At 42.6% G+C, this 18,337-nt stretch overlaps 1 protein-coding gene across 6 annotated transcripts in view; it reads right to left on the bottom strand.

The window, feature by feature from the left end:
* CPS1 (carbamoyl-phosphate synthase 1) overlaps positions 1-18,337 on the bottom strand; it is a 170,427-nt gene that overhangs the window by 19,990 nt on the left and 132,100 nt on the right. For 5 of the 6 annotated variants that reach the window (XM_064661946.1, XM_064661942.1, XM_064661943.1 and 2 more), the window contains 7 exons: positions 14,828-15,009; positions 9,459-9,653; positions 8,857-8,924; positions 6,165-6,240; positions 3,251-3,328; positions 2,189-2,296; positions 910-999 (listed from right to left, as the gene is read on the bottom strand). In XM_064661946.1, coding sequence (XP_064518016.1) covers positions 910-999; positions 2,189-2,296; positions 3,251-3,328; positions 6,165-6,240; positions 8,857-8,924; positions 9,459-9,653; positions 14,828-15,009 — 797 coding nt within the window. Of the gene's footprint in view, positions 1-909; positions 1,000-1,984; positions 2,084-2,188; positions 2,297-3,250; positions 3,329-6,164; positions 6,241-8,856; positions 8,925-9,458; positions 9,654-14,827; positions 15,010-18,337 lie in introns of those variants that run through there. The other variant, XM_064661947.1, reaches the window with a different exon arrangement.

Genomic DNA, 18,337 nt, shown 5'->3' with positions numbered 1-18,337 from the left:
AGTTCATCAGCAGAAGAGTCGTCGATGTAAGTGAGGATGAGGGGGAATGAAGGGGGGCAGGAATAGGTAAGTTAAGGTAGAATGGAAAAGGGGGGGCTATGCAGAGAAAAGACAAGCACAGCTGAGGGAAAGCAAGGAACGGAAAACTCCAGTCTGTCCCTCTCTGGAGTTTCTGAATAACCATGTGTGAAACACAAAAAAGGTGAACAACAGTAAGTACTTTTCACTCAACAGCCCAAAACAGATCTTTTACCAATAATGCATCTCTTCTGGTCTACATCAGGTTTTCTCCTCAGTCACTATTTCCTCAGTCATACTCTGCTCTCATTCCTCTGACCTCCTTTCATTAGCAACAGAAAGCCATCTGTTACCCAAAAAGAGTGAAACATCCACTGTACTTCTGTTACTAATAGCTACTAGGACTATTCAGATAACCATCTTAATGGCTTATATTAAAGGTTTAAACACTTACATTGTCTTGCTTTCTTTCCAATCCCTTTGGAAGGCTTAATTTAACACCCAAATAGCTAAAGATGAGAGAGGATATCAGAGATCTAAAAGCCATGATATTCAGTTTATAGGATGAGGTACAGGTTTCAGTGCTGTCCATCCTATTCCAAACTGATAATTTTGGGAAGGACCACAGCCCACAGCAAAACAAAGCTAGTGCTGACAGACAGGCAACAAGACTCAGTTAACCCTGAATGAAAAGGCAGAGGAGGATGCTCTCTCCCACAGAGACAGGGAGAGCTGTGAGATCAGGGGTGGCACAGGTGAGCCCACATGATCAGACAAGGCAAGTTAGTTGTCACAGCTACTACTGCCACAGAGTTTCCACAGCAGGGATGCAAGAACCATGCACCTTAGGGGAGCCTGAATTCCTGCCACAAGAGTCACAAGAGCTCTTACCAGCACATCGTTACCTCGCACCAAGAACTGGATGTTGAACGGACCAGAGATGGCAAAGGCATTTGCAATTTTTTTTGTAGCAGATTTTACCTATAAAACACGAATAAATAAAGTGTAAGTGTGTGTATATAAAATAAATAATTAAGTCCCACAAAATAGATGGCATCATGGCAATAAATCACCTCACACATGGATTCCTTTAAATGTCATTGCTCTCTGCCCTATTTTTTTTTCTCTAAACACTCATTTTGCCAACAGCATTATCTTTCAGAAGCAAACATGTTTAATGTTCCCAGTAACCTAGAGGCTGAAGTGCCTTTTGAGGGCAGAGGTAAAAATCAGTTGTGTGTGTGTGTGTGTGTGTGTGTGTGTGAAAAAGCAGCGGGGAGAAGGAGAGAGAATCAAAGCTTTGCACTGTAGCAATTCCTACACTGCACACTGGAGCCTTTATACCTTTCTTGGTGAAACAGTTAATAATGTTTTGGCATTTGACAATAACTACTCAAATTTGTAAGTGCCCTAAAAGTCTTTCACCAACATGCCTGTCCCATCATAGATCAGTGGAAGGTGTCTGAGAAGATACACTCTGGAACACACTGGGAGGAAAGTCTTATTTACTAGGTTTTTCAGTACAAGTGTTGAATAACTTTGCTTCAGGAGACAACTATTTTCAGAAGCAAGGCCTTGGACATTCTGGGAAACAGAGCTGGAGCACAGATCAGTGCATGACAGACTTTGCTGGCTTCCAAGCAAACCCTTAGCAGGATGACATCATAGGCAATAGCATATTTTATTTTAAAATTGCATTTTGACAACTAACTTTGTATTACCAGGTTTATTCTTGAAAGGGAAAAAGGTCAAGATTAGGTGAGCTTCATTCATCCTGATATTATGTTTGGAAAAGCAGGTAGCTATAAATTCTTACAGCTGACATAATCATTTAAGGATTGTGGGAGAAAAGGAAGTGGAAAGTGAGCCATGGCATATTTATGAATTAGACAATCCTCTACTGCTATGGAAACTGGTTCTAAACCAAGGAAACAAAACAATCCAATGGGTCTAAGAGCATGCACACCTACTGCTTAAATCAATGAGATACAGCTCAAAAGATGCTATGCACACAGCCAGTCACAGGGGCACCGTGACATCCTCCACTTGCATATATCACACTGGCCTTCAAAAAAAAAATGGATGATTTGATTTCTCCATTGCTGATGGAAGGAAAGCAGATTCAAACTCTCATTTCTTTTTCTCTTTTCAGTGCTAGTGCAATACCTACCTTTTCCAAGGCTCCCTGGCTAATGGTCTGTGTGGGTAACATGAGGGTGGCATCTCCAGAGTGAACACCTGCATCCTCCACATGCTCCGAAATAGCATGGGAAATAACCTGCATACAGCAACAAGAGAGCAGTTGGTCATCTCCCCCTCTCTCATGAACTGTTCCTTCATCCTCAGCATAGCCTCCTGAACAGTTGTATCCAAAAGAGGACACAGATGGGTGGGAAAGTGAATTTTCCAGGATTTTGAGGAGAATATGCCTGAAGCCAGACACAAGGCATATGAACAAGGAGATTGTGTCAGTGTCTTTCATACCATGGTTAAACAAACCATGAACATGATAAAACCCACCATAGCCTGGAGATACTAAGGCTTCCTCTCTCTAACACACGGGGACTCAGAAGGTAAAAGCTAATTAGGCTTTAAACCAGCTCTCTAAGTTCTGCTGGCCAGAGCACAAAACAACTGTCATTCCCCACCATAAGCAAGAATGGACTAACATCATTGATACATTATTTTTTGCCCACTCTGATGGTGTTTTTATCACAGAGAAAAGCAAGTGGAAGAAATTCAGGCCTAAGGACTTAAATTGAATGAACTCCATCAAGGCACACTACCTCGATATCAAAAAAGTGCCTGTGTCTGCTGGTTAGAAATTAGGATTGAAAACAGAATATTTCTGTTAATTGATAAGTTTCTGGGTTTTTTGTGAGAACTGTCTTTGCTGAATAATTAAATGCAAGGAGACGTTGTAATAATAAAATAACTGTGGCAATTGCATAACACATGCTGATACAGGTCTGATGAAAGTAATTCCTGAAGTCAGTGATTTGCAAATGCAGTAAAAATTGTATTCTAAAGGATTTATTTACATGGATAAGCAATGCTTAAAAAAATAACTGTTCAAACGTAATGGTTTTGAACCTAAAATGAATTCTTCTTGTTTCTCTACCCTTCTCAGTACAAATCCATGGCTGTATAGTAAATCATTCAAACCACACATTTTTGCAAATATCCAATCCAGAAAAACAAGTTTACTATTAAAGAAAAGCAAAGTACTTACTCTTCCTGCCTTAGCTACAGCATCCATTTCCACCTCACGGGCATTTTCAATAAATTTAGTGAGCACCACAGGGTGATCCTGTCATCAAGACAAGAAAAAATAAGAAACTTTTTATTTGAGACTATCTGGAGACCATCCAGGCTACTTTTGAAGAAGAATCCCAAAAGACCAATCTATCAATATCCTTATTTCCACAGATAAGTTAATTTTGAAAGAACATAACATGGCAAAAACGTGGCATGATTTCCCCAAAACCACTGATGCAAAAGTTTGAGTTCTCCATAATGACACCATGAAATCTGGGGCAAAACCACAATGGGCTTTTATGTGAGATCATGGCAAAAATAACATAGTGAGATGTGCATGGATCCAGTGACCTCTGATCCTGTCTCTCAAGGATGATCCTTACCTCCAAGATCTTCAATTCTTCCTCCCTTTAAGCCTCCCAGACACCTCACTGAACATACTGCTTCAAGTAACTAATCCTTGGCATATTTAATGACTTTGTAGAGTGGTTGTTTGCTACTTTAGTCATGTATTTTAGACAACTGATCCGTTCCTTTCTAATTTCCCTGCCTGGTTTCCTAAGTCTCCCAGGGAGAGGTTGCTACTAATTATAGCTGGCCGGGAACAACCTGTCCTTGTCCCTCAATACCTGGTACAGATTTCTCCTACCTGTGTCTGGGATGCTACCACACACTTCCCATTCCCCTTTAATACTTTCTCCTCCCAGCCACTTGCTTCAAAAAAATCTCATCTTCATTCTTCTTGGCCAGCATTGTGTCTCAGCATTTTACCTGTCCCATCCACTATTAACTACCTGTTATTTATTAGAGAATAAAACGAAGTATATGACAGTCTGTGCATGCTCAAAAGGCTCCTCTTGAAAAAATGTCAAGCAACTCCAAAAGTTACAAGACACAAGCAACTCCAAAAGTTGCAAGAAACAATTCCTTCCATTTATCAGTACAAGGGTAAATTCACAGGCAAGGACACTGTTTCATAAATTTAGTGGCTTGTGTCCTGTAACTTTCTGTCTTGCTGCAGTTTTTCACCGCAAGATTTTATATGTGCACACAACCTTGTTTACTTCAATCTGTCTCAACTCACACAAGAAGTTTGGTACATTATTGACAACATAAATGCCATAATGGCACAACACCAGAACAGCAAAGTGGTTAACACAACAGAACAACACCAGTCAGGGCCTTTACCTGGAGATGCTCTGCTGGATGGAGTAGAATTAGCTTAGGCTTTGTAAACAGAAAAATGAAGCCTGTGTCCCACAAACATGATCACAACTAATATTGGTAGCTTCTGTGGGACCATTCACTGACCACAAAGCCTCAACAAGGATGAAAAACCCTTCCTAATTCAGAAGCAGAACACATTATTTTTACTCTGGTTTGCTTTTTGCTACCATAACTTCAGCTATACCATAACTTCTGTTAATATACAATACTGGATGAAGGAAGAAGTCTTTCTTTGGCAGTCTGACTACACTAGCAAAAAATAAGCATGTAAATCTAGTTTTACAGATCAGAACCAGACGAAAATCAGAATCAGAGCACCCAAAAATTCATGTTGTGCAACTGGTCATGTTTGCAGCATGTGGCAGTGCCCTATTTGTGAAGCAGAACTGGACATCCTAAGGATTCCATGGGAACACCCTCTCTTTCCCCTAAGAATATGTCACATATTGCCAAGTCTGCAAGTGCAACTCCCACCAAAGCCTCCTGCACCAGGGATGAGACCTCTCCGCAATGAAGGACAGCATTGCCCAATTCAAGTCATTCAAGCTGTGACAACTTAAGGTGACCAGGGGGCACTTTCCTGGGCTTCAGGCTCCTATAGGGCATCCACTGCCATCATAAAGCCACCCAGCAGCACGACAAAGTGATCTGTCCCACTGAATGGGGCTTAAGGCCATTGTCTGGGCTGTTTCTGTGAGTGTAAACACAGAGTAGTTCAGATGAAGTACAGAGAGAAGTTAGTCATTTTGGGAGGCTGAGCACTGCTAAGAACCTGACACACTAGCACAGGCTGACCCTGTAGTCTTCTGAGAATTAGTTAAATAATTCTTTCCTATGAAAGTAACAGTGGTACTTTCCCTCTAAAACTTGTTCAAAGACTATAGTAAGTGGTCTCCTTGCCTCCACGTTAATCTACCCTTCAGGATATTATTATTTTGCAAGGCATCTCCCTTTCATTCCACCATTTCTTGCTGAAAAGCTAAACTTCCATCATGTGCCTCATATACTTATAAAGTGCATGGTTTTGTTCCTGTTCAAGCTTTAATCACCTGATTAATAAGCAGTAATATATCTGGCTTCCATAGCCACTGTGTTTTCAGAGTTCCTCTCTGACTCATTTTTAACTCCAAGATTCCTGTGACAGCAGTGTTTATGATACCATAGGACTGTTCTGAAAAGTGACCATTCAAAACAAGAAATAAAAAAAAAGAAGAAGAAAAAAACCTCAGAAGAGATGCCACGATGAAATTTTAAGTTGTTCAAAGAAGACAGACAAAACAACTCAGAAAAATGCTACCACTTCCATGCCAGTTGGCAAAACTCGCCACTATCAAGCTTGGCTGGGGCAGGAAGGTCCCAGCCTATATCTATTTACATAATTAACTTGTCAGAAATGGATGCCTGGGTACAACAGCCAAGTGCCATCCTAGATCCATGCAGGCATCCCAGTGGTGTCAGTAAGGATGCTTGCCCAGGATCCCATGCATGTTAGGGAACAAACTGAGGAGTCAAACTACAGTTTCAGTGACTCCTCCCCAAACAAAGAAGGGAAAGAGTGAGGAAGACGCTATAAAGAAACAAAGAGATGGAAAACACAGTAGAGAAGAAACAAATAGAGCAAACACAAAAAGAAAAAGCAGTGGCAGCATGAAGACTGGTACCTGAGAGACTCTGGTGGCTTCTGCTAACAAATTCTTCATTTCCTCTTCAGTGAATACCACATTCATTGAGGACCCACTGTGAGACAAGAAAGAAAAGAAATCAGGTCAGCTTTCATTGTGATCAGCGTTAGGTGCCACAGCACAGGATTGCCAATCAGAGGCTAGCCAAGGAAGCTCCTGACTCAAGCCACTTACCCCATCTTGATTGAAAGAGAGGCAGAGATGGTACCTAATCACCCTTCATTATACTTCCCAGAGAAGACAGGAGACCTCCAGAACCATAACAGAGAATCAAGTGAAGAACTATGGTTGTGTAGCCTTAGCACGGCTGACAAATCCCCTTCCTGAGTCAAGCCTTTGAACCTTCCCCTGAGCTGAGGGAGGTGACTCATCAGCCAGACAGCTCCATTAAGGCCCAGACTTTCCCCATGGGGCAGCTTAGCTGTGAGCTCAGCTAAAAAAGAAACTTTTCTCACTTTAGCCCAGTTTCTCCCCAGTGACAGATGAAGTGAGGAATGCACAGGTCACTGGTGATGGTTGTGACAATGTAAATCCAGATGAAAACAGGCTGTTCTTTTCTGGCCATTTCACTCTATTCTTTCCCTAAGGTCTTATTCCTTAAGGGAGAGGCACAGTAGATGCAGACACTGTAATCTGGAAGCTACATTTGAGATGTAGCTGTCAGTACTATCTGAGAGGGGAATCTGGGAGAACATGGGTCCAGAGACAGTGATTCAGGTGCCTTCTAAGGACAGTAATCTTACAAAAAAGATGTTACATTGGCCATTTCTACCACTGGTGCACAGCTTCCCCTCTGCTTTGATGGGCACCACACAAAGGCTGCGGGGAAAAGTGGAAGATGGATCTATCCCACAAAATCAGTTACTTTAGCCTAAGATAAATAGAAACAAGTACCTTGGTGATTATATTACTGGACTACCTCTTCAGTTGATGTAAATCAATAGAGTTCAATTAAATCTATGACCTGTGTCAGTAGCACCACTGAGGATGTGAGCTAGTGCACACAGTACATAACTGGTGGGGAAATGCATTTAGTTTTCCAAGGAAACTGGCAAATATTAAAGGTCATAGCTGCTCAAAGGATGAAGAAGTTTAGCTGTGGTCCTGTTGCTGCTCTGCAAATAGAGGACAGACAGAGGGCTTTTCACTCTCCGGTTCCTCAAGTTTTACATCCACTAGTTTTATCTTTCTCCCTGAAGTCCCCCTAACCTGCACAAACACCCTTTAGCAAATATTTAACATGGAAAGAGCCTATAATGGATTTAATACAAATGGAAACAATAGCTAAAATAAGTGTTCCCTAAAAATCTGGAGAATTACATCAGAACCAGTTTTTAACTTATACTCCTGACCTGAGGTCTATTTTCTAACTTTGCTTGTAAACCCACTGCAAGCTTTAGAAACCAGATAGAAAAGTCACATTCAGGAGTCTCTTCTGAAGGATATTTCCTTGAGGTTTGAAGATATAAGAAATCCTTCTCCTTTCCTTCTTTTTGAATAAAAAGTGCGTTAGCCCCTCCTCCCCCCAAAAATTGATATTGTGCCTCTTCATTTTGATATGTATATGTCTTCTTCATATGGAAAAGGACCCAGTCTTTAATTTATTTTCACTTGCAAATTGTGCCCAGCAAACTGCCTCTCTGTGCCCAGTCACCCAGCTATGAAGAAACTCCTCAAAGATCATTCAGAATGTGTGAGTTTGCTGTGTGTACACACCGGTGTAACTCCCTCAGAAAGTCTAACTGTTGGAAATGTGGGGCTCCACACAATGTCTATTTAATGATGTAGGAACAGATACATTTCCGGAAGAATTTGTAACAGAGTGTTAGAACTCGGTTTCTGCTCGGAAGGCTTTCTGCCTAAATGGTAACTCCCGAAGGCAGTTTCAATGCTTTCCTCCCCCCCTGCATAGCAAGAGTTCTCAGCCTTGCTCTCTGGCACATGAGAAGAGAGAGAGAGCCCTAACAGACATACACCAAGGCCTTGGGAAGGCGGTGGAGAAACAGAGAGGACAAAAAGGGCCCCGAGGGGGCAGGAGCTGGCCTTTTGCCCCCGAAGGCCCGATGCGTGCGGTATCACAAAAAAGTGGTCCTTGCATCTCAAATAAACCTTTTTTTAAATCTTTCGACTGCCTTGGTATTCTTGGGAAGAATACCCGCGCATGTTTACCTTACAATGAGAAGCAGCTGCCACCGTGTAGGGACATAAAACATGCCTGTAAGCGGAGAAGCTTGGCAAATAAGAAGCTGAATTCAAAAGATGCACTGCCATTTTCTGAAAACAGATGCCAACCCCAATAAATGGCCTCAGTATACTCCCTTCTGGTTTTCCTGGTGGCAAACAATCTTCTGATTTAATTGTACAGGTAACAGTCTCAGGAACCTTAAAGATTATGCCAGATAGTTTGTGGGTTTGGCCTTAAGATATGAAAAAGGTAATACAGCTAAACAGACATTCTTATGAATATGTTCTACCTTTGATCGATGCCTGATGGACTTAAGGGATCCATTGGCTTCCCTTATTGATTTGATCAGTTGTCCCATGGGCAGATTTATGCCACGTACACCTAGCATAGAGCTTTCCACACATCCCTGAAATTACTCTCCCTTGTCTCAAAGAGGCCTTTGGAGTTCATACCCTCCCTTGCTGAGCTCTGATGGCTGAGCCTTACCTCAGAACATAGGAGGGCCTCAGTAAACATGGGTAACTCACTGAGCTTGCAAATTCAACTGCGTCTCTCTAAAGAAAGGGAGGAAAAACACACTATGAACAAGAAAATATTTTAAAGTCATACCAAAATTTCAACACTGCCTGCATTTGCACTTTACTAGCCAGTAAGATGGTAGGGGAAGAAGTCAGAGACTGCAGCCTGGTTCCCAAACTGGCACCTTCAGACCTTCCCTGTCCATAGAGCTTCACCAGGAAAAAAAAAGCAGTGCCAAGGCACCTCTATTCCTTTGCAAATTCCACCTGCTAGAGCAGTTCTCAAAGCCAGCAGGCCAGATTAGACTAGCCTGAAGCGGTGCTAAGTTCTGCTGGGTATATACCCCAGGTTGTGTAAAGGTGATTTAAAGACACTTCCTCTCCAGTATTCGCCCACTCCCAGCACTGCTATAGCATCACTTCACAGGGACCAAAAAGTTCTTCAACACTGGCAGTAAAAAACTGTTCAATATCTTCAGAATCTTGAAATGTATCAGTGAGTCAGTCCCAGTGAGCAGATGCACAACCCCCAGCTTCTTCATAATTTCCCAGAGGCACATACCAACTTACCAGTGTGTTCACAGCCTTCCAGGGAGCCTGGGCCACATGCAGGTCGTCCAGAACAGCTGAGAATATGGAGCGATCTTCTGCCTGGTCAATCTGCAGAGGATTTGTGCCAAGGATCTTCACTCCGCTCTGGTGAAGTGGCACTGCCAAGTTATTGGGAATCTGCCCTCCTACTGAAATAATGCAGCCACTGCATCCCTGTCAGCAGACAGAAAGGAGCACGGTCATGTCCAGGTTAACTCAGTAGTAAGAGCTGTTACAGACAGGAATTCAATATTCAGATTATGTTTGTTTTCAGGTTGCTGTGAACAAAGACAGAGCATAGGACCAACAGGGATGACCAGAGGGCTGGAGCACCTCTCCTACAAAGGCAGGCTGGGAGAGCTGAGGTTGTTCAGTCTGGAGAAGATCCAGGGAGACCTTATTGCGACCACCAGTACTTAAAGGGAGCTTTTAAGAAAAAGGGAGAATGACTTTTTACACAGGCAGATAGTGATAGGACAAGGGGGAATGGCTTTAAACTATAAGGAGAGATTTACAGTTGCAAGACAGTAACCTCCAAAACAGGGGCAATGGCACACAGGTGGAATTTATGGGGTTTTTTTCTGCCAGCACTGCTACTTACTAAGCAAACCACCTTTCCTAGCCCCAGAAGCCAGTCTTTGAGGAGTGTAACAAAGCTAAGCAGAGTCTAGTTCAACAGAGCCCAACACATCAGACAGCACGTGATGGTGGATTACTCTGGACACACTTAGCCCTTTATTTTAATCCATGCTCCTTATTCCCGACTAGCTCCTCATTTCTTGTAGTGCCCTTGACAGTAACAAGTATTTCAGTAAACTGTCATATGTGCTCATTTCCACACAGATTATTTGTAAGCACTTTAATTCCAGAGGCAGCTGAGGCAGGGCAAGTGGCACAGCATCCTCCAGACACATTGGAGCATTTCATGTCTGTCACTGGGCAGTCATCACATTTTAATTGGGGAAATAATAAAGAGTAAATAATGACACAAGTGAGCTTGCTTGCAAACACATATCCTTCTTCAGATGCAAATATAGACTTCTTTTTTTACATAGAACTCCTAATGCTTTCAAGTACAGTCTAGTCAGATGTGAAAATTTTCAACAGCAAAAAAAGGCCTTAGAGTACCAGCAACAACTATGAGGACATAAATCGTCTTTAGACTGTGTAATAATTGAGGGTAATTAAATAATGGGCACTCTACTTCCAAATTAAAGCTGGTGAAACTTTGCTCAAAGGAGGATCTTGCCCACAGTACAGCTGCAGTGAAGGCTCTTTTGAACTAAATGTTTTTTACAGTTTTACCCATTTCTAACAAATGGAAAACGTAAATTAAGTGATCCACAGTTTGGATCTCAAAGATAGAGGAACAATGTTCTTTTACTTAATAAGTGTGTTTTTCCTGAAGGAGGTCAGCCCCACTGGCCTTCCTAAGAGGAACTCCTTCATCAGGGATTTAAAGGGATTTGGAGTGGCAAATCTATAAGCTGAGAGCAGGATGGACTACAAGTGACTGTGAAAAAAATAGACGATAAATGCTAGTACAACCCCCACTCAACTTTGATGTGGTTAATTTCCTACCATAATAAAAATCCACTAAAAAAAGTCTGGCATTTAAACAGCACTTATTATCACAAAGTCTACAAGAGTATTATTTGCTTAGCAGGCTAATACACAGTGCTGGAGGTGATTTTTTTTTTTCCTTTTCCCCAGGCAGTCACTACTGGGATGATATGCTGCTGCTGGCCAATAGCAACCATCCAAGAGAGCTCAGGACAGGCAGTGAAAAATGCCTCATTAGTGGAGGGTGGAGCAAGGACAGAGGCTGTTTTGTGCCCACACAGGGTTGTCTCATGACACTGGAGATCACCATCTCCAACTTGTAAGAGAAATCTGTTCCTTAATGCTTCCAGACCCATGCAAATCAGACTAATTCTCTCTAGTCCCTGGGCCCCTTACCATCCCACATGGATGAGAACCAGATAGTGAATAAGTAAACTCCTTCTTGCAGCTTGGAAGGGTTCCTGTTGGATAACAAGTTGGCCTACCTTTGCTGCCAAGGTAACCAACATCTTAACCTATCCTCAACATGTCTGAAATGTGAATGTCCCAGCTAACAGCTTCTCCTCAGCTGCTGCTTATTTCTTCCTTTAAAACAATTCTAGTTACTGAGTCTCTAAAATTCAAAGACTGCCCACATCAAAGTTAGGATGGCACTAGGGACTCAAGCCCTAAGGAGACAGAGGAGATGGCTTATGCAAGTAGATACCAAAGAATCATATACCCATTTTTACTCAAAAAGAACCATAAATTGAACCTAGCTGCTGCTCACTTCTTCCTTTAAAATTCTGCTGCTCTTTCCCAAAGGATGTTCCTGCCCAAAGAGCAGTCACTGTCCTGCCAGGGAACAGGACTGCTCCATTGAGAATGTGGGCAGACAGAAAGAGATGCCACTGCATATCACTCTATCATCAGCCATATTTTAATTATAAAGAAATTGAATAACATCCTTGCCATTAGATATCTTTAAAATATATGCAATACATAATCTAGTGAAAGAAGCCTAGAGGGAATTATTCTTCCCTTTATAACAAAAATCACTCTTTTTATTACTACATTGGTTTTATGCCATTAGTAATAGAGTTGGGTTTTCTTTTTCCCTGAGTTTGAAAACAAATTAGACCATTAAAATTGTACCTAAGAGCCTCCTTTAGTTTTATTAATTGTTTCAGGATTATTTTAGAAACCGAAAAAGAATCAGTAGAGGCCCTCAAGCAGATAGATATTAAAACAAAGAGGGAACATCTTCAGAAACAAAAAGCCAATAAATCTGAAGGAAGGGATTTTATTTTTTTTTTAAATTATTGTCCTCACAGACTACCACCTAACTTTGCACATTCAGAGTAAATTAAACTCTGCTCCAATACACAGCTCAGTCTCTGGTGAGTCAGAGCAGCTGTGAATGTCAACTGGAGGTAAAAGAAGACACAAAAGAGAGAAAGGAGGGACAGCTGAGTACATCCCTGGGATAAGGCTGTGTGAAGCTGTGAGCATCTCTTGTTAGGCAGGTTCCAGCTGCCTCATTCTTGCTGGTAACCTTGCTTCTCAATGCAGCCTCACTTGTCTAATCACTAAAACTGGGACAAGTCAGTGCACCTATTTATTTGAGCTTAACAGTTGCCCAAACTTTGCTGCTAATCCTAACTACACCTAGGGAGCTGATGAATCATCTCTACTGAGGGCACAGGGGTGTGTCCATTGTTTCCTGATGGTTTTACCTTCAGTTTGCCAACAATCCAGGACTTTTCAAAGTATTTGCCACAGTTCATTGCCTATTGGAACATTATAGGAGGCCAATGAGAGGTTAAAAGAACAGCCTGACATCACAGCACTATTCATGCTTTGTATATGAAGTGGGGAGAGATGGCTGTCTTGCAGGATTGGTGAAGGATCTCAGAATCAGATTAATTTTAACTTGATAATTTCCTTAGAGACTGACTTCCAACTGCATTTGCCTGAGGAAGCATTTTGTTAACAGGATATTAGCATTGGGCTCACTCACTTTTTTAAGAAGAAATTACATATAACAAATAATACATCTTACACTACATTGTGCTGGAGGTCTGGGCTCTGTCCCCAGGTCTACCCGTGTCCTTTTGCATGACTCTGTGCAGGCTACTCTGTTCCTCAGATACTCAGTTTCCCTACTTGTAAATTAGGTATAATGACACCATTTCTTTTTGTTGCTACTGAAGAAAAGTGTTCTAAACAGCTGAGTATTTACTATTCATCTTGGGAATTTTTAAACAGCACAACCTGATTTTGGATGTTTAGGCTCAGATCTGATGACTTTAACACCCTCAGAGCAAACATCAAATATGTTGTTTTCATACCCAAGCAGTAGCAGTAACAGAAACCTCTGCAAACTCTTACCATCTCTCTTATCCCCCTTTTTATTCCTACCACTTCAGTTCCTGCTGCCTCCTCCCTACCCTCTCTCCTCTTAAAATCATTTTTTGGTTTTCACAAGCAGGACAGGCTAAAAACATACCCAGAAGCAGAGTCCAGTTTATGAGCATGGCTTGCTGAGCTGGGGAAACTGCCAACAGTGTCCTACCCCTTCAGGTCTGGGTACCACAGAACGTTGCTATTAGACTTTGAGATCTGCATCACCTCCCATCAAACTTGCCAAGCCTTGCCATGACAAGCAGGATAATGCAATTTCAATATATTTGTGTTATTCTTTCCACACATTTTTCTCACCCAACCTGCTAATTACTAGCACTCTGTGTAGAAATGAGCAGTTGCTGCCTCATCACCTGTATCTACCTCCTCTTTGATCCTGCAGTAATTAGATGCTGTGTTTCATCAGTGTAACTTGTCTGACAAACTGTCACACCAGTTTGCTCCACGCCCCAAGCTCAGAAGTTCAGTTCTGTTAAGTAAATAAGAGTTCAATGCTTTTAGAGCTGAGCCTCATGCATAATCCTAAAGCATTCAAAAATCAGGCTCTGAGTCCAGAGAGCCTGTCCTAAATCTATGTTTTCCAGTAGTAATCTGCTTTTACAAAAATTTAAAGAAAAAGTAAAACAACATGTACAAATAGGAAAGTATGAACATGCAATGTAAAAATGGTCCTAGTCAGTATTTTGCAAATGGCTGAAGAACAGAGCCTCGAGACTGAGACTTGAGTTCTGATTAGAAACCAACATTTTACATATCGGGGCCAAGTGTTTATATTATATATACTCTCATTACAAAATTTGTCCGGGACTCTTCTCCATCTCTTAGATTAGCACTTTTGAACACTTGAAAACTCCTAAGAGAGTAGTGCAATATTTGGATCAGCTGCAACATGTTTTGGCTTGATGGCAATTCCAATGCCCCTTCCTGATCTGCCTGCCTGTATGCTGGACCACATCCACAACATTGCCACTGTACTGCAAGGCCAAGACTGTGAGTTCCTGAGCACACATTAGCTTGATGTTCTATCGCTTCAGGTGGAAGACTTGTGCTTCAAGGGTATGCTTAACTACTAAAGCCCAGTACCACAAGGACAGAACAATTTGTGCAATGAATGACTGCAGCAAATTAAATCTGCTTGCAAATACTGCACAATATGGCATCTCACGAAATAATTAAATATTTATTTGGCATTCATTACTGAGCAGTCTGCTAGGAACATTAACAATGTGTAAAATGCAACAATGGGATCCAAACCAAAGAGCTTTTGTGAGCAAGCTCTCTCCCCTTGCCCCTAGCTGCTCTGCCAAAGCAAGCTAGTGACATGAATTCTGAAAAGTTTAGGTTCTTTATGGCTTTTTATAGAGCTTCTGTTTTTTCTTTACCTCATATTGGTAGATGTCCAAGATCCTTTCCAATGACAGCTCCTCAAAGTACAGTCTGTCACACTCATCAAAATCTGTGCTCACTGTCTCCGGGTTGCAATTCACCACGACAGTCCTGTTGCCAAGCTGACGCAGCGTGCGGATACTGGAAACAGCACACCAGTCAAACTCCACGCTACTGCCTGCCAGGAGACAGAAAAGTGGGCAAGGAAAGAAAGGATGTAGAGAAGAAAACATAAAGAGACATTCTCAGCACTCAAGGTGAAAAAGGAAAAGGAAGAGGGGAAAAAAGCCAGCATTGCATCCTGTCAGCTCAGAGCAAGAAAGCTGATTTTCCTCCCATGGAAATCAATCGTTCACAAACATGAACCCCAAACACAAGAGGTAAGTTGGCTCAGCTGCTTGGGAGTGTCAGACCCCTGCGACACATCTGTCATCCTGCACTCATAAACACTGATGGCTGTTCTTGCTGCCCATCCAGATACTGCTGCCTCCCAACCAATAATTAAACCAGAATAAATTAAACAGGCAGAAGCTTAGAGTTGACCAAATTGAGTTCCTGTTGTTTTAAGACAGTGCTGCTTACTCCAGGAAACACAAAGCATTTTTACAGATGTAGTGTAAAGAACAGAAGACTGAAATGGTTTTTACCTTCCAGAAGAGCAGAGTATGGCTAAACCAACAACAGAAAAATTACAGCACAGTAGGTTTGACTTTCCTGTGCACTGACTCTAGGTAAGGGAGGTTGATAGAACAACATTTCCAGAGCAACTCTGTGATCCTCTTACCTTAGTTCAAAGCCACAATGACTACTGGCAACACTGCGGGGCAAGCATGTCCTACTGTCCTGAGCCCTGGGTAAGCACTGTGGCTACCTCAAAAGGTAAGATGCTCAGAGGGAATCACCTGGAGCTTGGGCAAGCACCAGGACTTATTGATTAGTCCTGGGACAGCTGCAGCACTTGTGATTAGGGCAGTGCTGTGGCTTCAGGGAACACTGGAATCAGGACTTGTGTGAACAGCTGCTACTCTATACATTTCTATGCTCAAACATCTAAGAGGGGTAACATAAACAGAAAACAAGGCATATTAAAGAACAGCATTAAATGGTTATGCTTACAGTCTACAAGAAAACCTTGGCCTCATCATGCTGCATTCACAGGCATTACATGATCATTAACCACTGATATTACTTTTACATATTGTGTGACAACATACATTGGAAATTCAGGCTGTGTTTAATTGCTGCCTCCACCACCTAGTCACAAATAAATGATTGGCACAGGTCACTCACTGACAGGCACGTAAGTTGTTTCCATACTTCTATCAAACAAGAACCTCAAAACATGTCTAAGCCTCGGCTAAAGCCCCACAGAAAAGAGAGGAAAATAAAACCTGAAACTGAATGTTTCCCAGAAGGGACACTAGGTGCTTGTTCACTTTTTGTATTCCACTTCCATTACTCAGGTACTTTTATATGCGTAAGAAACCTCAACCTTGGAACACAATGGTCATCTGCAGCCCCCATCTGACTGCTTCAGATACAACCTGGGAAAACATCTTAACACTTGTAAGTGTATTCCAAGCACATCCAGTAATGGTCATGTCCAAACACGGGAAAAGGGAAGACAGAAAATAAATAGTATTACTAGTAATGACTGTTGTAACATAAGCAGACACTGCTCCTCAGAAGACAATGACTACATCAAAACAGGCATGTTTTGAACTCACTTTCAGGTTTCAATCACATTAAAATCTAAGTGCACACCTTAAAATTTACAGAGCACTCTGCTGACCCACGCAGGTGATGGAATATATTTATACTGCTTTCAGGGCTGACTCACACAAACCAACCCCCTCTCAGGACAGTTGATCCCTTCCTGGCAGCAGGTGAAGAGCAAGGATTGCTCTTTACCTGAGCAACACCTCATGGAGCACAGTTCACTTACTGCAGCTCAGGCTCTCTGGGAGCGAGAGGCTTCACGTGTGCAGGAAAGGTGTGCCAAAGACTGAAGTTCAAGAGTGTGTACTAGCACTGATTCACATCATGTTTTTATTTGGCATATCAGCTAACAAGAAACTTCAAAAGAATCCACTTCAGTTTGTACAGTTTTCTTTTTAAACACTGTAGTGGTTTGGACTTTGATTTTCCCCAGAGGCTGAAAAGTGGTAGACCCCAAGGGGTGGAAACCTCTGGAAGTTTTGAAATTCTACCCAATGGGCGCTCCTGCAGAAATGTCAACATCTCACAAACTGACCGGAAGAGATGAGTTGTAGTTTTTTGGTTGTTGAGAGGTGGCCATGTTGTAGAGCCACGAGGAAGGGGCTCTAAGCCCCTTGGGGCCTCTGGCCCCTCCCAGCCCCTGGCTGGGGGCTGCAGGGACCTGGAACAGCATAAAGCTGGGCTAGGTGCCTGTAGTTATGCCGGGAGAGTGTTTTCTCCATGGGCGCAGAGCAGCAGCAGGCACTGACCAGAGAAACGGTGGCAGAGAGCCAGAGATAAGACCAAGAAGCAACAGAAACAACACGCAGCACCGGAGAGAAGACTCCTGGAAAGGGAGGAGAAAGAGAGCCAGCAGCTGAGAGACAGAGTTTGGGGTAAGACTGATACCAGATTCCCCAAAACTCCCTTGAGACCCCTCTTGGAGAAGAGGGACATGGACTCCTATTTTAGAGGAGCCTTGGAGTACAGCAGCACCGGAGAGAGAGAGGAGCTGAGAAGCTCAGAGCGTCCCGGGAGCTGGACTGGGACAGCCAGATGGAATGCAGGGGGAGTTGACCTTGGCTTCCCCCCCTTGCACTGCTGCCGCGGTGGCAGCCTGAGAGGCAGTGGCATAGAGGTCCTGCAAGCAAGGAGCTGAGTCTCCTGCAAGAGATACCAGACCGTCACGGAGATCCCCCTGTGTCTTCGTGATATGACGTGGTGATACGACCTTGTCTGGGGTTACGAAGTCCACGGAAGACCCCTCGGTTGTGAGGCGATGGGGCCGGGGGAGTTTGATACTTCCCTCGTTGAGTGCTGGCAGAAAGCCAGCTATCAGCTGCTGCATGTGGAGAAGACAGACAGACTGCTGCTTTAGAAGATCCTGCTGCTGCTTAAGAACTGGAAGGGATCTGTCCTTCTTTCCCTCCTGGACTTTTATTTGGAGGAGAGAAGAGATCTGATCCTTGTAAATACTATATGTCATGGTAGAGATAGTTTGTGATCATGTGTATAATGTGATATGGTATTTATTTGTACAGTCATTGTAATATATTCCCTTTCCCCCACTTTGAGTCTGGTGTGTTTTGTCTGGAAAAACCCATCTCACATTAGGTTGAGATGTGGGAGGGGGGAATGGAGCTAGGGAATTGGATTTTGGGACTATCTCAAACCATGACAAACACAGAATATAGCATGAGTTGAAATGGCCTCACACTTCCCCTAAATATTTTTATTTTGCAAAAGTCTCAACATATTCAAGATTTTCCTGCAATATTTACGGACAGTTTCAAATAAAACTCATAAGG

Source organism: Pseudopipra pipra, chromosome 7 (assembly GCF_036250125.1).
Source record: "Pseudopipra pipra isolate bDixPip1 chromosome 7, bDixPip1.hap1, whole genome shotgun sequence".
Taxonomy (NCBI): Eukaryota; Metazoa; Chordata; class Aves; order Passeriformes; family Pipridae; genus Pseudopipra; species Pseudopipra pipra.
The sequence above is the reverse complement of the archived record's forward strand: the minus strand, read 5'-3'. Positions and strand labels throughout refer to the sequence as shown.